This window comes from Oxyura jamaicensis, chromosome Z (genome assembly GCF_011077185.1).
Source record: "Oxyura jamaicensis isolate SHBP4307 breed ruddy duck chromosome Z, BPBGC_Ojam_1.0, whole genome shotgun sequence".
In the NCBI taxonomy this organism is placed as follows: domain Eukaryota; kingdom Metazoa; phylum Chordata; class Aves; order Anseriformes; family Anatidae; genus Oxyura; species Oxyura jamaicensis.
In genome coordinates this window covers 638535-657907 of record NC_048926.1, presented here as the reverse complement: position 1 = coordinate 657907, position 19373 = coordinate 638535, and the positions used below count along the sequence as shown (strand labels likewise).

At 42.0% G+C, this 19373-nt stretch overlaps 1 protein-coding gene across 3 annotated transcripts in view; it reads left to right on the top strand.

Moving 5' to 3' along the window:
- Window positions 1-19373, top strand: part of WDR7 (WD repeat domain 7) — a 105959-nt gene that overhangs the window by 79721 nt on the left and 6865 nt on the right. For all 3 annotated transcript variants that reach the window (XM_035309534.1, XM_035309533.1, XM_035309535.1), the window contains one exon: window positions 3398-3497. In XM_035309534.1, the coding sequence (XP_035165425.1) occupies window positions 3398-3497 (100 nt within the window). The remainder of the gene's footprint in view (window positions 1-3397; window positions 3498-19373) is intronic.

The window sequence follows — 19373 nt, the reverse complement described above, 5'->3', positions numbered from 1 at the left end:
ATTTCTTACCAAAATAAAAAGTATTTAATGCATAGGAAATATTTCTAAATTCCTTTAAAATTTTGAGGGATAGTATTGGAGGCAGCAAAGTTCTGTTCCATTTTGGGATTTTCCAGATTCAGCAGCTGCAGACAGCTGAGTGGTCCCTGATGGACTCTGCTTGGTCAGGCCAAGTACTTAGCACAGTCTGCTGGCCTAAAGCCTTCTGTGTAGTGCCACAGTCTCACGCAGCAAAATAGATTAAATTTAAAATAACAAATATTTTATATTGCACTTTTACTGAAGCTGTTTTGTTAATCAACTAATTGTTTTTAATGAACATCTAACATACTTTTTTTTTGCATTGTTTCTCGTTTTTATCAACGCAAAGGTTTTTAATTAGAGCTATTACATTAACAAGTCACAAAACATCTGATGAATTTGATGGAACTTAATTATGAGCTCATGGCATTTGCAATTTTTGAAGGGCCAAAAAAATAAGGTTACCTCATTGTCACGTAAACCTTTCCTCTTAAACAATTCACAGTATTTAAAAAATGCTGGCCCCTCCGAAGGAACTGTGAGAACGCTGACATCCTGCACGCAAATGTAGTCAAAGTGGCAATAGATGTTAAAAACACATAATTGCATAGAAGTTCAGAAGAAAATTAACGTGAAGATTCACTCACACCCATCAAATCAAATAGCATGACTTGCAGCTGGAAGCAGGTGCACCATGCCATTACAGAGATCTGGGGTCTGTTCCTTGCCTCCAGGTCCCTGCTGACATTTAGAAACAGAGTAAGCTTTTCACTGGGTATTTGGAAACTGAGTCTCTGTTGAATATCTCGTGCATCTGCCGTGTAAAACCGCCCTCGCAGAGCTGTTTCGGACAGACGCCAGGCCGCTGCCCACGCAGGAGCACCTTCCCTTCTGTCCCTCTCCGGCCCTGTTGCCGCTGCACGTTTTGCTGCCGTCGGCGTGAGGCTGGAGTTAGTGGCACTGCGCTGTGGCTGTCCGCGGGCACGAGGGGGAGAGGCTGGCGAGGGAGACAAGGTCAGCGGGGAGACGGGACGTGCTTGGCTTTACCTTCGTACACACGGGTTGCATTTGGAAAACGCGGGGAGAAGGATCCAAGTTCCAGCTCGTCCTTTAATTTGGAGGATTAGCTGGTACAAGCGACCGCAGCCCTGTTAATTTGGTTCCAGCAGAATTCTCCCCAAGTTAAATTGAGCTGTCTTTTGGCTGACTGAAGTTTCTCTGAAGAGCAGTAATGGAGCAGCACTCAGAGCAGGGTTTCCATTAAGATGCCAATGATGGATATGGAGGCACCAGCTAGGCTTGCAAAAATGAATCCGTAGTGTAGTCTAAATATATGCTGGCATATCATTCTCTATTGAACTCCGCCATATAGAGGTTTAGAAAGGGAGGCAAAGGATTAAAATGTTTAAATCCAGGGGCGGTTGCAACAATACCGAGCTAACTAAATGATAAAGAGTGAGGCTAAAGAGCCGACAATGGAATGGCAGTCTAAGGAGTAAGGGTTTTATATAAAATTAAACTCAGAAACATCTATTTCCTTCAAGCTTTTTTTTCCACAAATCCTCTGTTGTTACGGAGACTGATGGATTCTTCTCAAAGAGAAATCCTGACTCAGCTCTCTGTCTAAAGGGGCATTTAAATGCAGTGAGGAGAGAAGGGCTGTGTGCTCACACGGAGCAGTGGGTGATACTCTCCTGTGTCTGCTGCGGGAGACAAGCAGGCTGTGCCCATTCAGAAGTGCAGGAGCAATAAAGGGGACATAAAACATCTCACGTAGAAACTCTTTGATGTATTCTATTTTACTCGTGATGACAAGTCGTGTATTTTTATGTAAGGCTAAATGTAAGTCCCGCTGGTTGCATAGAACAGCCTTATGAACAGCCTCCTCCCTGTCCACCTGAGGCACCCCTGTAGCTGTGTAGGTGACTGCAGTTTGGCATGAAATGGTGAAAAATGGGAAAGCTCTCTTATTTCAGTCCCACGTGTTATTCACTGCACAGGGCGTGCTATAGACCCTGTGGATACCTGTTTGCCCACAGCATTATCCTTTTGCTCTCCTGTTTTTCATGACTGGCTCTTGCCTCTCCTGTTCCCTAGCTGTTTACCAGCAGCTTTTGATTTTTTTTCTAAGCACTCCTCTTTTATTTTTTTCCTAATATAAATAAGAAGATATTGCTGCTGTTATCATTAAGGAACAAACAAACAAACGTGGAGCCCATGAGCAAGGCTGGAAGCTGCGGGCCTGGGACCAGGGGCGTCTGCGGGGCGGGTGGTCTGCGGGGTCCGGGAGGACAGGAGTGCAGTGTGCCTCTGAGCTAGGTGGCCTTGCCCTTTCCCTTGCACGGAAATGAAAGATTTTCATTTCCTTGTGTTTGTTTGTTTGTTAACACCATGTTTCGAGCTGTTTTCCTTCCTGACTGCCGTCCCGCGCTGCAGAAACAAGTGTATCAGCCCTGTAAGAGAGCAGTTGCTATGGCACTCTGGAAGCCAAGAACAAGGAGATGGATCCTTGCAAGATCTGTTGTCTGAAGCCATAAATATGGTCAGCAGCATATTCTTACAGACCGATTCTAGCAAGCTCTGACAGCCTTTGCTATAGTAAAATTTAACTGAAAAATTAGAATTTAAGTGGAAATGCAGTCATCAGTTTTCACGGGTCTGTTCTTCCTTTGAGAAGGCAGGCATAGATGTTCCCAAATACTTCAATTGGAAATAAGGATTCTGATTCTCTTGTGTTTCAAGATAGGGAAATTCCTTGAACTTTGCAATTTTTTGTGTTCAAATTGATGGCGTATGCTCACATCGAACTTTAAGGACTCTCACATGCTTATCTGCTCCCTTTCACCTGCAGAATGTTGTAGGCTTAGAGATAGTTTGATGACTTATCCTTTTTCTTCCTTTTTTTTTTTTTTTTTTTGAGTTTGTATATTTTTCCCTTTGCTTCCTTGAACTTTTCATACTTGATTTTCAAAGAAAAATGCTCTGAAATCATTCAGGGTGTTGAGATTGCCTCACTTAACCCTTTGACATCCAGCATTACGGTTGTGTGGAGCTGTAAAGAACGCTTGCACATGGACATTCAAGGAACTGGTGATAATTACACAGGTTATTCCCAAGCTCAACAGAATTGCTGTAACACTGTTTGGTAAAAATAAAAATAATAATAATAAATCTGATAGGATTCTGCAGTAATGTGCCAAACATCAGTTGGGTTTGTTTGCTAAATGCCACATATGAAAACTGGCAGCTGATGGATTTTGAAATCAAATCTCTGTTCCGGCACTAATGTTAATTACCCAGTGGCATTGCAAATTAATTTTAACATCATGCAGGCAGGTCAGATCTCACCTGTTACTTGTTATAATGTTCAATTCAGGTTCTACATGGTCAGCTATTACGAGCGGAGTCACAGAATAGCAGTTGGAGCTCGCCATGGTTCAGTGGCCCTCTACGACATCCGGACTGGGAAATGTCAGGTAAATAAATCATTGTGACTTCCTCCCCATAAACTGTGGAAGTTATTGAAAGGAAAGAGCAGCAAGCTCTGCATCAGTTGACATGCTGAGCTGCTGGAACATTATGGATAATGCTAAGGGGATCAATAGTTTAATGAAGGACTCGAAGTATATAGAGCCCTACTGTCTTCATTCACTGGAACTGAATGGGTGCCACAGATGGGTTAATAATGAAAGCCTAAAGTTAGGTGATACCCCTGCTCTGAAATAAATGAAGAATCTGGTTTGAAAAGTTAAGCTTTATAGAAGTATGCTTATCTACGATAGAAGTCACAAAGAAAATCTACTGGTTATTTCTTCCTAAAACTCCTCTCTGTGAAATGGCACAATGCTTCTGTCTGAGGTATTTCCACTTCTCTGATGTTAAATAAGATACGTGTTTTCTTACCCGTCACCTAGGAGAGGATGTACGTGAGGATAACATTCAAATGAGTGCTTTGCTTGAATTTGCTTGGAATTGCAAATGTTTAAGTAACAAAGCATTTTCAGAAAAGTTAATTGGTAAGACTCTTTATTGTTCCTCATGCTGTGTGATCAACTATTATTCCTCACTGAATTTCAGCAGTCCTTATGTAAAGCTTCGATAAAATACAGGTATTTTGAATCTACCTTATTGGTTGTTTTTGGTTGTTGGCTGTTTTTTAGTGGTTTGGGGTGGGTTTGTTTGTTTGTTTGTTGTTTTTGTTTTTGTTGTTGTTGTTTTTGTTATTTTGAGGATTTTTTTGATGTAAATGTAATGGTTGGATGCAAATATGTTTTTGTTTCTAAACTTGGACTAAAAGGACTAAATCCTTAGTCCTTAAAAAATGTGCATGATAGACAAGGTAGCATAGGTTTCTTTCTGCTAAATCTGCAGTGTCACTTAGTTCTTTGCTGGCAGAACCGTGTGCATAGGTACACATGGCTGGTTTATTTTCTGTTCTGAAATGTTGATTATTTCCCAAAACCAGTAGCTAACAACATTGTACATTTTGGTATTTTTTGTTTAGACAGCTGTCTGTGGAAGCTGAGCTGGCCAAATTTATTTTATAATAGCTATATAATGCAGGCAAAGAGTATCAGTGGGGACTGTTCTATCTTGTTTTAGATCATTGTTTGGATCATGATTTATTAATTTAACTACAAAATTACTCCACAAGAACTGCTTTATATTGATATATCAGATGTCACTGAGCATTTTTGCTGCCTTGCAGTCCTGTCATCAGCACCTGGCCAAGATTATGCCTTGCTGTGCACAGCTCTCTGTATTCCCTTCTCCAAATATACATGTTGCATTACTTTTTCTCCCAGCTCTTCACCAACCAGCATGACAAAGCAGTTAGTTGCTGAACATCTCCTCCTGGCCATTAAGAGACACTGATCACAATTCCTTTCTGAGTGCATCATTGCACCGAAAATTGAGAGTGCAAAGTCCAGATAAGTCTGTGAAGCCTTGGCATCTCAAACTAACAGCTAATTCCTGCTCCTGCTGGAGAGGAGGGGGAAAAAAAGCACAACCACACACGTCCTCACATCTCTGCTTTCAGAGCACAAGGCGATTGGTGACAAAGCCCATTCTTCCATTTAGCAACAGTACTTAACCAGTGCTGCCATCTGTGCATTTCTAACTACGTCTAATTCATGCTTCACCTCGTGAACTGGCTCCAAGGTGAACAGAGGTGTTTGATAGTATGTGGAATGCTTAGGAAAATTCTTGCTTGACAAAGTGAATTCCAGATGGTTCTGTAAAGCGTTTTACACAATCTGGTGGTCTACATTAGTTTTGCAAAAGACCAGAGTTCTTTTAAAATGGATTCTGTGTAATGACCACCAGCTCTTTGGAAGGTGATTGTCTTGATGGTTGCAACACTTTTATCCAAAGCAGTGTCTTTTCCGTGTTAGCTGACGTTCTTTTTTTTTTGGTTCCTGGAACTAACTCCAGCTTTCTGCCAGTAAATTGCCTGAATAATTCACTGCCTGAATTTGATGTGTTAGTGAATATTCACAATACTTGTTCTCTTACTTTCTTAGTAACTGTCTTAATAAGCTTCCATGTAAGCCATGGAGAGCAGAAGTGGGTATGGCAGGAAAATCAGGACAGGATTCTTTGCAGATTTTATTATTCATAAGATTAGAGAAATCTGTTGAGGGCCACATATATTATTAGGGGGCAACGCCATCTATTGGATACAGATTTCGTATTCCAAATCCAATTGTTTCAGTTGTTTTTCACAGTTACAGATTTCAGGCTGCTCGGAAGACATGAGATAAATTTAGGATTGTGCAGAAGAAGATAATGTTGCAAAAAGCTCTTTTTTTTGTTTGTTTTTACAAAAATTTAAGCTTTTCAAAGTTTTTTAATAAAATATTTTAATTGCTTAGGTATGTTTATATTGAACATGACTTGGAGCACTTATGTGGGAAGTGCCTTTTGGAATCAGGGTACTGCTGTAACGCAGAGCAAGAAGTCAGCAGGCCCAGCACCACAGGGCAGTGTGCTGGATGCCTTGGCCAGCCCCGCTCCTGAGTGCTCTTGCTGGGACCATATAACTTTCTGTACTAATTACTACTTCATTTCCACCAAAAAATGCTTGTATTACTCAGGCCACTGTCTATCTTAATGTCCTTTTTTTTTTTTTTCTGTTTATAATGTTTACTGAAAGACCAGAATTACCAGAAGTTACAGGATCAAAAAACAAACAAACAAAAAAAAACTTAGTATTTGCTATTTATTAAAAAAAATAATAAAATAAAAATAAAAAGTCTTTGATTTTTTTTTTTCTGAAGCTGTAAAAATAATTTTGTATTTAGTAAATATGCTGGTGTTTTGAAAGTAACAGTTTTGAATAGATACGAGAGTTGTATTAGTTACCCTCATCGTAATTCACGTGTAGCCCATTTTTAATCAGGGATAGGAAGAGGAGGGAACAGCTTACTTCTCCCCTGATTTACACTCATCGTTAAGGGCGTACATTAGCTGAGCTTGGAGCCGAGATAAGCACAAGGGGAGAACAAGTTACAGGCATTGCCGGTGGGACCTCCTGGGGACACGAAGGCCTGCTCCTGCTGCAGCAGGCAGGAACTGCTGAAAAAAAATGGGCTTCTTGGCATCCAGCACTCTGCGTGAAAGTCGGTTCCAGAATACCGACGGGTTAAAATATCAAGGGTTAGAAATCTGTTCTTCTATTCCCACACCAATGTAGGTATGGTTATTTAAGCCTCTGTACCAACATTGACCTTTATCTTAAACAACCATCTCCTCTCCTTGGGTTTTGCTCTTCTGTATTTGCAGGCAGCCTTTGTTCTGTAAGGGGAGAAGAACAGAGGGCTTTAAAACTCCATCACCGAACGTTTTCTCCATTTTTCTTCATCATCCTTAGGCAAAATATTCATTTTTTATGTATTCCAATCTTACTGCTTATCTTCCCCAAATCTTTCTTTTCTCACCTCTGTGGAAGCACACAATGCAGAACTCTGAAGAGCCTTTCATTTCAGTATTTTTCAAAACAACACCCCACGTTAAGTCTCACATTTTTGGTACGTGCCTGGTATGCCTGTGTGTGAAGAAAAGCTTCCTCTTCTTTTTAGTTTCTTTACTTATTCCTAATACATTTTGCTGTGTTTTGTTCTCAAGTTCTGGAGGTAACTCCTCTCAGCTCAGGGTGTAGGTCTCAGGTGGCCTTAACACCCGTGGCTCGGGAACCTGAGGGTGGAAGAAGGGAGTTCTGTGTAGCACCGAAGCCGACCAGAAACACCGTTCATTGCCTTCTGCAGCAGTTCCAGCAGGCACCAGCAGCAGCGAGTGCTGCAGAGCGTTCAGCAATAAAACCTCGCTGTTGATGAAAAGATTTCGGCTGCAATTCCAAACTTGGCTTATGTCCGAAGGTCTGTAGGCAGTCCTCTTCCTCCTCGTCAGCCGAGGGCATGCGGCTGATGCCCGGCCTTGCCAAAGCCGGTACTGGGGTTGTCGTTGTCGGGAGCACTGCCAGGGTTTCCCGTCTCCGTGCCGTCGTGCCGCAGTGCTCCATGCGCAGTGCTCACACAGGGTCTGGTCCTGGTGTGCTGCCTCAGTCCGTCACCCCTGGGAGCTTCGGGAAAGCTCTTGGAGAGCGGCTGCAGGACCACTGCTCGCATCCGTGCAGCATGAATCTGGTACATCGCACGCATAATAAACTCATACAAAATCTAGCAGAGCAATGAGATCCTTTCCCCACACGTGCTCCTGATCTCACTGGGAGACCTCCTCTCGTGGCCCCAGTGCTGCAGGGGCTGAGCTGGGCGCCGTGTCGGGAAGCCCCTCAGCCACCGTGAGCGGGGCCGCGGCACACGTCTGCTCACCCCTGCCTGCTGCTGATGTCCGCACTGAATTATTCATGAAAATATAATCCGATAACTTACTGCTGCGCATACTGAAATAGTTACGGTGATGAAAATAAGGCTTAAAAGGTTGTTTTTTCATTTCAGACAGCCATGCTAAAAATACTAATAATCATTGCTTTTAAATCCGGTTGATGGCAATATCTGAGTAGTGTGGCTTTTCTGTACTGGTAGGATTGTCACAGAATTAACACGGTTTATACTTTGTAGAAAATGTTATAGTAATTATCAGCAGCAGAACAAACTGCTATCCCAGATATGTGCTCTCTTAAATGTAGTTATTTTATTTTTTCACGATAGGTGAAATAGGGCAGGATTTTTATCATCTCCTTGAAGAAAAAAGCAGGCTTTTTAGCTGTAATAATGGAAAACAGAAGCGTTTTCATGCTTTTTTTCCTTCCAGCATGTTTTTATTTTGTTTTCAGGAAAGATGGTTGTACATACCGACTGAGAAATTACATCTAATGATTAATAGAATGATGGATGTCAAGAATCACCTTTTTTAACAAATAATAAATCAACATGTATATATGATAGGCTCTTTTTTCCAGAGAAATTTACAATATTAGTATCACTTATTTAACAACGTGTCAATTATTAATACTACCAGTAAAATGTTGCCTCAAAGCCAGTTATCTGCAATTGAGTATTTTGCGTTTGGTTTGCATCATTGTTATTGCAGATACAGATGCATCTATTAATGTGTGATTTCTGCTTAATAATTTAAAAGATACATTATTAATTATCATACTTCAATTTTTTAAACTGTTCTACATTAAACACTTATGTTCCAGTATCTTACGCATTTCAGGGGGCTTGGATTTTAGTTTATTTTTTAAGGTGTTGAACTGAAATGAAAATTACAAGCACGTTTCATTATATCGTAAGCTTTCCAAATACGTATTTTTTGCTATCTAGTTTTTTCTATAATTTAATATAGAGATTGGTTTCTCTCTCTCCCTCTCTCATTAAATTATTTATTAAACATTTTCTGAGCATTACTGTGTATTCCCAACGCCTTACGTTAGGGCGATACGAAGTTTGAATTAATTTGGTTTTTAGGGTGCCTCGCTGCCCTAGCAGCAGCTTGTGGTGGGGAGCGGAGCCGGGCAGTGTCCTTCCCATGGCTGTATTGATTTGCCCTTCAGCTGTTTGCAGTGCATAGAGAACCCAGGGCCTTGTTGTTGATTATCTACACAATGTCTCGGTGAACATTATTGACCCATTGCCGCTTACTGCCTATGGCTCTTGATTTTTCACACCGTCTCCATGACACTCATAATAAAACATACTATCTTATTGCTGCCCAACTCTGGAAGCCAACTGCTCTACCCTTAGAACAACAGCTGCCGTTCTGGAGAGCGTTTTATTTTATGTGGGGCAAAGAGTTGTGGCGATTTTAGGATTGTCTTTGTACTCTGTTTCAAGGGGGCCCTGTATTTGGTGGTGGAGCTCCATCCTGCGAGGCAGTCGGTTACTCGCAGAAAAAGCAGCTCGTTTGTTCCCGCATCTGGTACTGCAGATTTCGGAGACAGGTTATGTGAGGCTGTGCCAGAACTGCTTTTGAAATGTTTGAATAATCAAAAAAATGCCGGGAGGGCTTAAATATATATATTGTTATGAAAAGTGAGATGATATAAAATGTCAGGATTGCTTTTGAAATTGAAAATGCTGATATTAAATTCCAAACTAATTATGACAAATAGAAATATCAATCAGTTCAGCATTTTGGTTTTAGCTAGTAAGTTACCAGATTTTTCCAAATTCATTAAATTGTTTTACTATAAAATGCCTGTATCTTGGAGGAGATTATGGGAATAACCACTTTGTAGTAGTGTCATCTGTTACCATAATATTATTTTACTTCAGATTATTGCTGCTAATTGCCATTATGAGGGGATGTCTTTAATTTTGCATAAATAAAAGTACTTTAAAAATAAAGTATTAAAATGCACTGGGATCTCTGCTCTAAGTTTAAATTAGAGTAACTTAAAACAGCTAAACTTTGGCATATTTTCAGAAAGAAATTTAGTCAGTTTTTACTGTTGAATCCATTCAGCATTTTCCCTCGCTGGAGAATTAGTGGGTTTGTGATGAGAATATTTTTAAATCCTTCAAAAACAGTTTTTCCTGAGACAGATGATAGTATGTAAAGGATCTAGAGGAGGACCGGAGTTTTTCTCAGCCTTGCAGCGTGATGAGCTGCCTTCTGGGGGATGCTGAGCACCCTCGGCACCTAGGGGAGACCCAGCTTCCTTGTAAGAGCAGATATTTTATTTTTTTTTAATAGTGCCTAGTACCACATCCATCAGCGTGGCATCAGCGGTCTCCAGAGCTGCATTTAGTATTTCAGCGTGTATTCATCACCAGCGATGTCTCTCTCAGGAAAGCCAAGTTGGAAGTGGAGGGAGCTGACTGACGGATGGCTTCTGGGGGTGGGAAGGGTCCCTGCCCTCACCAGGCCTGGCCTCCTGCATGAGGCAATGGGCATCCTCAGCGGTCATCTCACCCTGATCTTCAGTTTTCCAGTAACGGAAATCCCACCAGCGTCATCCTGCTTTCTTTCAGCAGTTAATTATTCTCATTTTTAAATTATATTTTATTGTTTCTTGTTAGGTTTTGCTGTAGCTTCAACTTCTCACCAGTTGGTCCAGCTTTACATTTAACTGCTGACTTGCATGAGGGCTTGTTAATTTGTTTTCTACGTGTGGGTGCTGTAGGTGGTGGTCAGTCCTACTGTCGTCCTCGCTGAAGCGGAGCCAGGCCCCTCCGTGCCGGGAGCAGGAAGGCGGCCGGGGTGCTGTGCCCGCTGGGGTCCTGGCCTGGCGGCCCTGCCCCAGCCCCAGCGCCCAGCCATGCTCTCGCCAGGTTTTACCCGCTGCAGCTTCGGGCGGCTCCTGGGTGAGGCAGTGCCCCGACGGACTCTGGTCAGCAGTTTTCCTGTTTACAGCTGCATTCCCAAGCACATCGACTAACCGCTACCTAACCCAGGTGGCAGCTGACCCGTTCCTTACGTATCCTTCTCGTTTCTCACAGAAACGTGCAAAACCGTACCGGATACTTTGCAGAAGTCTTTCCCCATCAGGGTTTTGACTTTTAGAACCAAATGTAAATTTCAGTAAGCTAGCTGGATACTACCTCTTTTGTATAAAACTGCATTGTTGACAATGATTATACTATATAAATATTTCAGTGGTATCAGTTTCATATGAAACATTCCTCTCCTTGAGGGGATTTACATCAAGCAGGTAAGCTTTATAGTTAATGTTACAGCTAATAACACGAGCTTTGCCCTGCTCTGCAACATTCATGCTTTTCTGTCACTTGGAAGCAGCCTGAGGAGTTAAGGCTCCAGAGGTAAAATACTGTTGTTATTTTTCCTACTGAGGCCAAATGGCTGTTCTTGAGGATGAGCTACGATGCAGTGCAGGCAGACTGGTGCCTCTTGTGCAAGTGAAGAGGACAAACCCTTCCCGCTGCCGAGGAGCTCCAAGCCTCCCTGAGCAGATCATAAAAACATAGGGTCACACAACAGTTTGGGTTGGAGGCGACCCTAAAGACCATCCAATTCGAACACCTCCCACCAGACCAGGCTGCTCAAAGCCCCATCCAGCCTGGCCTCGAACACTTGCAGAGATGGGCTGGTTGGCACGGTGGTGGCCAGTGGAGAATTAACCAGGGTGGGATCTTGTGCAGGGCCTTTTCCTGCTGCACCTCGGGGTGGGCTTAGCTTTGGCAGGGGTCTGGCAGGCAGCCTGCTCCCCCCAGCCAGCTGGGCTTGCGGTTGCCTATGGGACAGTTGCAGCTCGTTCATGTGTAGGGCTGGGTGAGGGCTGGACATGTCCCACGGACGTGCAATGGTGGCCTGGAGATGTATGACCAATTTTTCAGAAATAATACTGAACGGTATTGCCAGTTCTCACAAAACTTGTTGAAGTTTTATGAAGGCTTTCAAAGTATTTACTTATGCAGCTGTCTAATCAAAATGCCAGACAGCTTTTGTGCTACTTGCTCAGTCTGACCGTTAGTAAACTTCCACAGTTTTCCTGAATGCATTCAGCAGCCAAAAAGGCTGATCAAGGGCTTTTGTTTGCTTTTTGTGGTTGTGTTTGGGTGTGTGTTAAGGTTGTGAATCTAAACGCACCGGTAATTTTGTGCTTACAAGGGGTTTGTCTGGTGCAGCTTCTATTGCCGTGCTCTATCTAAACACTGTTCTGGCCGAGACAATTTGAAATTGACGTTCTGCTTGCTCATGCGAATTCTGACAAATTTCCTCAAATTTCTATTTCTAGAGAAACTGATGGATAGCTAAAAGGGGAAATATATGGCTGAAATCAACTCTATATTTTTCATAGGGAGGTTATATTCAGGTTGGAGATTACTCATGCTGTTCTGAAAAGTGAAAATCACAAACAAAAGCTGTTTACAACCTTATTCTTGGCCTTAATTCTGTTTTGGAAAAAATATCATAAGAAAAGCGATGAATAAAAATAACAATTGTAAAAGAAAGGCTGCTAAGCAATTAGGCTAATTTATATATATTGGTTTTGTGTTTGTTTTTGTTTGTTTGTTTGTTTGTTTGTTTGTTTTAATTTTTTACTTTTTTTTCCTTTACCTGTATGATCTCATCCCAGTTTTATTCTGGATATTTGGGAGCTACCTACATTTACATAGGCAAATATTTGCTGGAAAATATTCTATTGTTTCTGCGGTTCTGTTCATTGTTATGCAGAGATTGTCCTTTTTAGGCTGACCTTTTATTTGTACAGCTTTAAGACCGAGAGTGGTTCTCGGTTGTTGGAGCACAAGGGTGTGTTTATAACAATCCATGAAACATGTTCGCTGTAGCTCTTTGTCTGCTGACTTGCTCAGTAACAAAAAGATGCTTGATGGTGTGAAGTTGCTATCCACGTAAAGCAAGCTGTTTCAGCGGTGGTTTTTTGAACAGTCAAAGCTTGTAAGTGTATGCAGAGCTTCCTTTAACTGAGTCATAGTTATCAGGTATTGCAAAGGTTAAGCTTTATCAGCTGCACAAAAAAAAGGTTGAGGTTTCATCAAAAACTTCCATCCTCACAACCTGTCGACCACAATTTGATGATGATTATTGATTATTTCACAGCCTTTCACTCACTCTGGCACTGCGGCCAGCCTTGATATACAGATAGGGCTTCAGTCCAGCTAAAATAAGACTCCATCTTGATAATGGACTGAGATGAGATACTGTTATTTGATAAAGATAATTGATGTTTCACAGTGAATTGGAAAACAGTTCTGAGTGCACCAGATCTGTGGCTGCTCCATCTGCAAATGTGGCCATTGTTTACAAAACACAGCAAAAGACATACAGTTAGACCGCTCGGTGACAGCGGGACTGCACAAAACGCAGCATTTTAGGGTGGGTGGTGATTTCCAGCCAAAAATAAAACACATAAACTAAGAAGCCCAATCTGTAATTTTGCAGTCAAGGATGAAGGATTTTGAACATGTATGTAGCCTGCTTCTGATGAGACAGCCTGGAAATCTTGTTCCTTCTGCTTGGGATGTGCTTGGTAATTTATTTCACGTGAGTTAATATCCTAAAGTCTTTTTTTAATATATATACATGACATTTGAATTAGGCAAAATGCTACATGAAGAAGATGAAATTTGTCAAGGGAAAATAAGGCATAGTATACGTCTCGATTTCTTCATTCTCCTCAAGTTTTAGCTCCCTAATTTAAAACATAACGCATGCTTATGGTCTGCCATAGATGCCTTTGTTGACTGCACATCCTCAGCCTCTGGTTTTGAATTGATTAAGGTATCACTCGTTGCAAGTTCTGTTCACCAAGTTCTTTTAGTCCTATTATAACCTTTGTAACCTCTAATTAAGCAATAGGAGATGGCAGGGAGTGGGGTTATCATGAGATAATGACACCCCAAGTGTGTTATGTGGCACAAGGTTCATCTGTGTGCTGCTAATCCTCTGGGGGAGTGATTATCTAATGATAAACGTACCACATTGCAGCTCATTGATACCGCGGCACTGTGCTTATGCCACTGTCGTCCTGACTGAATTACACTTCCCATTCCAAACGTCATTTTTTCCCATTGATTTTACAAACTGACAATTTTGAGGTTTTCTGAAGTGACTTACATACTGTGCAAAGTCATGACCCTGGAGTCATACTTTTTTTTTTTTTTTTTAATATATTTATGAAGAATATGAAAAAAAATGCATAGTATTTTTTTGGTAGACTAAGAGCAGTCTCAGCAGGTTGGGTGCAATCAAAACAAAGTTATCACCAGCATGCAACTGCAATTCAACTTTTTCTTTCTTTAGAAGTGCATTAATGTAGAAAAGAATAATACTGTGTTCCTTTTTTTTCCCCAAACTGAACACTAAATCAGTGTTAACAGACTGTGGAGATATTTTTCAAGTAACTAGATTTTAGGATATGTGATTGTTATTGACTTTGGAATGATGGGAGAATATTAATGTCTGAAAGTTGCTTAATAATATTTTGCTCGTTGGAGTCTCTATCGCTATTTCATAGCCAAAGCAAAGTCACTATTCATTAATTACAATCATGGTAACTCATGTAAGTATTAACTCACCTGCATTCTTAGAGGCATTTTTTTCCTCCTTATGCAGGTAAGCAGCAGGCATTTCCTCTAGTTTGTGTAAGGCACCTGCCGCAGAAGGATTCCTGTGTTTCTGTCCTTGACTGCAGGTGGAAGCCAGAAACCTGGGGTCAATGTAATTAGCTCTGTTTAAAGTTGCCATGAAAATTCTTGCTGGGTAGCAGAGACCAGTCCAAAATCCCTCAATTAATTCATACATACAAGCTATTTGGTTGTATTTCTTTTCACTTAAAAACCCGAGTCTTAGAGTGGAGGTTGGAGAGGACAGAGGCTGTAACAGTAAATGCTTTTCACTGTGCGCTCTTCTTTCTGGTGTTGGGAAGCACAGGAACCGAGAGGGAGCACGTTTCCAGTGGGTCTATTGCTGTGATGGTGGCTGTATATTTTGATGTGTAATTTCTGAAAACTTTGTCTACCGTAAAGAAACCTTCTGAGGCCAAGGTCATTGCTCACTGGTACGGTGAGGGTTATGCAGAGGCGTTCACAGGGTCCGGACACTGGCTGGTGCTTGTGGCCAGCCCTGTGTTACCCACAAATAGAGAGTGGTTTGGGAAAATGTTTGCAGGGAAAAGCACACATTACAGGCAAGAAAACTGTAAAATGGTCTATTTCCATTGGTTAAATCTTGGTTTCCCTTATAACTATTTACCATTTATAGAGATACCTGTAATTAATCATCACAGGCTGGTGTTGAAGTGAGCCCTGCTTAGTGTAACCCGGCTACAGACCTGAAGCAGAGGCACAAAGGGCTGGCCACGAAAACCAGCAGTTGGTGTCGCTGCGTACGATCTCGTTCTGTAGGTTTCCCTTCTCTGTCCAGCCAGCCAGCCCTCTGCAGCCACTCCAGCTGTGTCCCCGCAGGGCTGACCGTGGGCAGGGGTCCCTGCGGGACATGGGGCTGGGAGAACCCCCCCAGGCAGAGCTGCAGCATCGCATCGCATCCCGGGCGGGTCTGCGGGAGATGCAGATGGGAGCTTGTGTGCGTGAGAGCCGTGTCTCTTACCATGGGAGGTTAAAGGGAAGCCTGAGTTCTGGTTGGGTTTGTTTCAAAGCAAAAGCTGTTTCTAAACATCGGCTCGAATCGATGCTGTTTGGTCTGGGAGCTCTGTTTGGCTCACTGCAGAATTAAAGTCGTGGCTTTGACAGTCAGAGCAGTAATTGAATTGTGCATAATATTGTTTTATTTCGGTACCTGGATGCCTTTGCAATTTTTTAATTCTTACACAAGGCAGAAAATTGTTTAATATTATATTTGGAATGAATAGTTGCTGATGTCTGATGGCTTGCTTTAGTTAAGTTTGCTTGGTAAATAAAAGGCAGTGTTCTGAATTGCAGTGTTTCATAGGCAGCAAAGGAAAGATAGCCATCCTGTAATCCGAACGTGTACGGGCATTTACTGACACTGTCACGCTGACAAGTTCAGATGAGCCCGGAAAACTTGTTAGTAGGAACACACGTTCTCAAATTGCAGATAAAAGATAATTACTGAATATAGCCTTTTAATTTCATAGGCCAAAACCCTGTTCTCACCGGAGGCAGGAAGGGGAGGGAATGAAAGCCGTCAGGCTGCGGAGCAGATTCCGTTGTGCTGTTCAGGCACGTAGCACGTGTGCATTAGTGCCGTGCACCTGGGCTCTGAACGCACGCTCGTGTGTCCTGTCGTTGGTACGAGGAGCCGTGTCAATGTGCAAGGGGGACTGGGAGTGCTCGACGTTCGGTTCAGTTTATAATCTGACTCACAAAAGCCGTAGCGAGGCTCACAAGGGAAAATCCATAGTAATGTAATACCAGGTAGTAATAAGTGCACTGCTGGCAAGTGGGGCAGAAATTTAAGGGGACATGCTTCAACTACAGCGGGACTTAAACGTACTTACATTTTCATGTCCTCGTTGGTACAGCTGGCTTTTTCAAATGCAAGCCGTGCTCTTTTGTTCCTCTTCCATTTTATTTCCAGCGTCAGAGAGCGTTGCAGAGGAAGGAAACTGTCATGCTATCCTGTGTATTACAGACACATTTTCCCCATAGGCTGCAGCAGTTTTACCCAGAGCTGATCTTTCTCAACCTGCCTAATAGTAGAGTTGAGGGATTTTAATCATTTTCATTACGACAGGAGATGGTCTTAGCCTATTAACAGCAAATCCAGCTACCTGAGGGATGCAATCACAAAATAACCATTTTTTTTCAAGTTTCTCAAATGTCTTTTAAAAATAATGTTTAATTATGCCTAGGTGGTTAGGCTGGTGGTAATTTAGCGGTATATTTTATGAGAATAGACTGTGCTGATACTCTTCTGTACGGGAAGCTGGTGAGGGTTTATCCAAGGCGTGAATTTACAGCACACTAACTCCACTGCATTAACTCTCCACTTGGATATTGTTGATCTGCACCAAGTTGCCTCTGTGCATCACGGATAAATCTGCTTTGCACATATAAATATATTCATTAAGCTACAAGTAAAAAATGCAAACTGAGAGTCCTCACCTTGCAGCCTAGTGAGTGCACCATAAATTCATGCCGTAACTCCACTCTGACTTTGTAGCTTTGTAGCCAGGCAAAGTAACGAGGCCTCAGGAACCACAGATTTTGCTTTTTTAGGTCACGGCTATCAGCAATACTAATTTTTAAGAGTCATTTTTGTGTCTTTCTGTACTCTTTTCTAGTTGATTTGGAGACTGATTTAAAGGAGCTTGCGTATTCTGCCCTTGGAGACATAGGGAGTTTACAAATACAGGAACATCTTGTTGGGAGAGGAAGGGCAGGGATAGACGGCAAGTGAGGACTGTAAATCCAAGAGCAGAAATCAGGAGTGCTTTTGAGTAATCAAAGTTAGTAACAATTAAATAAGAAATTGATTCAACACTAGCTTTCTGCTTAACTCCTATGCCTCAGCTGTTGGGTTCGAAAGTGGGGAGTCGACAATGTAATCAATTCCAGTAAGGATTTTTTTCCTTTTTGAAGTGATACAATTCACTGTACAGAAGTCAAATAGACTGGAAAAGATAATAAACTCACCAACCAGCCTCTGAGGCCACAAACCCCACATTGAGTTTACAGATTTGTTACAGTACTGAGTTAGTTGCATCTCTAGAACAGCAGCAGCAGCAAAGTGTGCATACAAATTGTACACTGAAATCTGTAAAGAAAATCAAGTTTCTAAATTTGTATCTAATTTAGCTGTTTCATCCTACTCAGACATTAAAAGTCTAAAGGCTGAAGTCAGCCACAGCTCAGTCCCACCAGCAGCAACTTTTGTAAACAATACACGTGGTTGGAAGGTCTCATCCTAGCCTAGGATGTAAGCAAATTTTAATCTGCCCATCCTGGCCTAATGTGCTTTTTTTCTGCCTTCTGATTTTGCGTGACCACAACAGTCATGCTTGAAAACAAACGTATCCCTTATACTATAATTCTCTCAAAAGATAAAATAGGAAAATGGCAATTTGAGCGTATCAGTACATGTGTTTTAACAAAGCCTTCAGGCAGGACTTGGCAGCTCGTAAGAAGAGGGCAAAAAATGCTCAAAATGCATTAAATGGTCATGGTCAAACTTAGGTTTCCCCATGTAGGGTTTCCAGTGACCAGCAAGCACATATTTAAACATGACTCTCAGTAGATACACAGAACTGTTTAATATCACGTTGCAAACACAGTTTTTTAACTGACTTATTTCTCCAGTCTAGACATCACCTTCCAAATTTCCAGTTGTTCTGAGAATCTTGATTTTGACGCTTTTGACTCCTGGAAGAAAATGAGAATGGTAAACATGGAAAGAAAGCAGCTTCACAGAGTTCTTGCAATTTGCCCAGGAACTGATAAAGATCTGGAAACGCGGTCAGAAAATTAGAGTGAGGAGCAGCAAGAATCAGAAGGCTGATTTCAAAAATCCTGGTGCAAGTTCCTTTTTTCCTCAGAGTCTGCATGGCAGAAGACACTTCTAGAAGGATAATTAAGTCCCCAGGCCCTAGCGTTTTGGCAGGATATGCTGATCTTGTTAGCTTTTCCTACTCCATTTGAGTTGCTGAACACTTTAAACAAAAGTCTCAGGTCACTTGGGAACTATGGATTTGTGTGCTTTGCGAGTACATTGAAGGCTCTGAAGTCAAACGTTAAAAATATTGCAGTGCTCCAAATATGAATGTGATATCTGAGCAGTTCTCTGTAAAACTGCCGAGTGGAGCTGCAAGGGAAGAGGCACATCCTAACAGAACTCTTTAAGGACAAGCACTGCGTGCTGAGCCCGAAGTCCCGTGGTTATCACGGCTCCATCTGTACTGACACAGCTTAGAAGATATTTCAGCCAAACGGTACCTTAGCGAGATGCACTTTGACTAGAAAGAGCGGGGAATTCATGGGGACATCGTGCCTGCTTGAAAATCAGGTGACAGATGCTTGGATAGGAAATGTGAAAACTCTGGCTCGCTGACGCCACGTCTAGCGTGTCACCTAAGGCGCGTTAAGGGCTGGTGGTGCTACGTGCCCCGGCCGCTGCACACGCCAGGTATAAACCAGTTTATACAGCTGTTCGCTCTAGGGGTGTGATTTGCATTTTGAAAGTTGGGTAGATGAAGTCCGCGTAATAAATGGTAGATCTATTCCGTGTTGTGACTTTTGGAAAGCGTTCAATATTTTTTCTCCGTGTGAAGTGCTCTCTGGCACTGGGATATCAGCCCAAACTTCCTCGCATCTGTTGAGTGTCAGCCTTGAGGGACTTGTGGTTCGACATCTAAAACTTCACAGTGCTTCACAGCAGCGAGCATGTGCAAATCAAGAGGCCTGGTATTTGGCCAGTACAAACTCTTTTCTAGGTTCCTATCTAAATGTATTTTTTTAACACAGACTTCTTGTAATTGATAATAT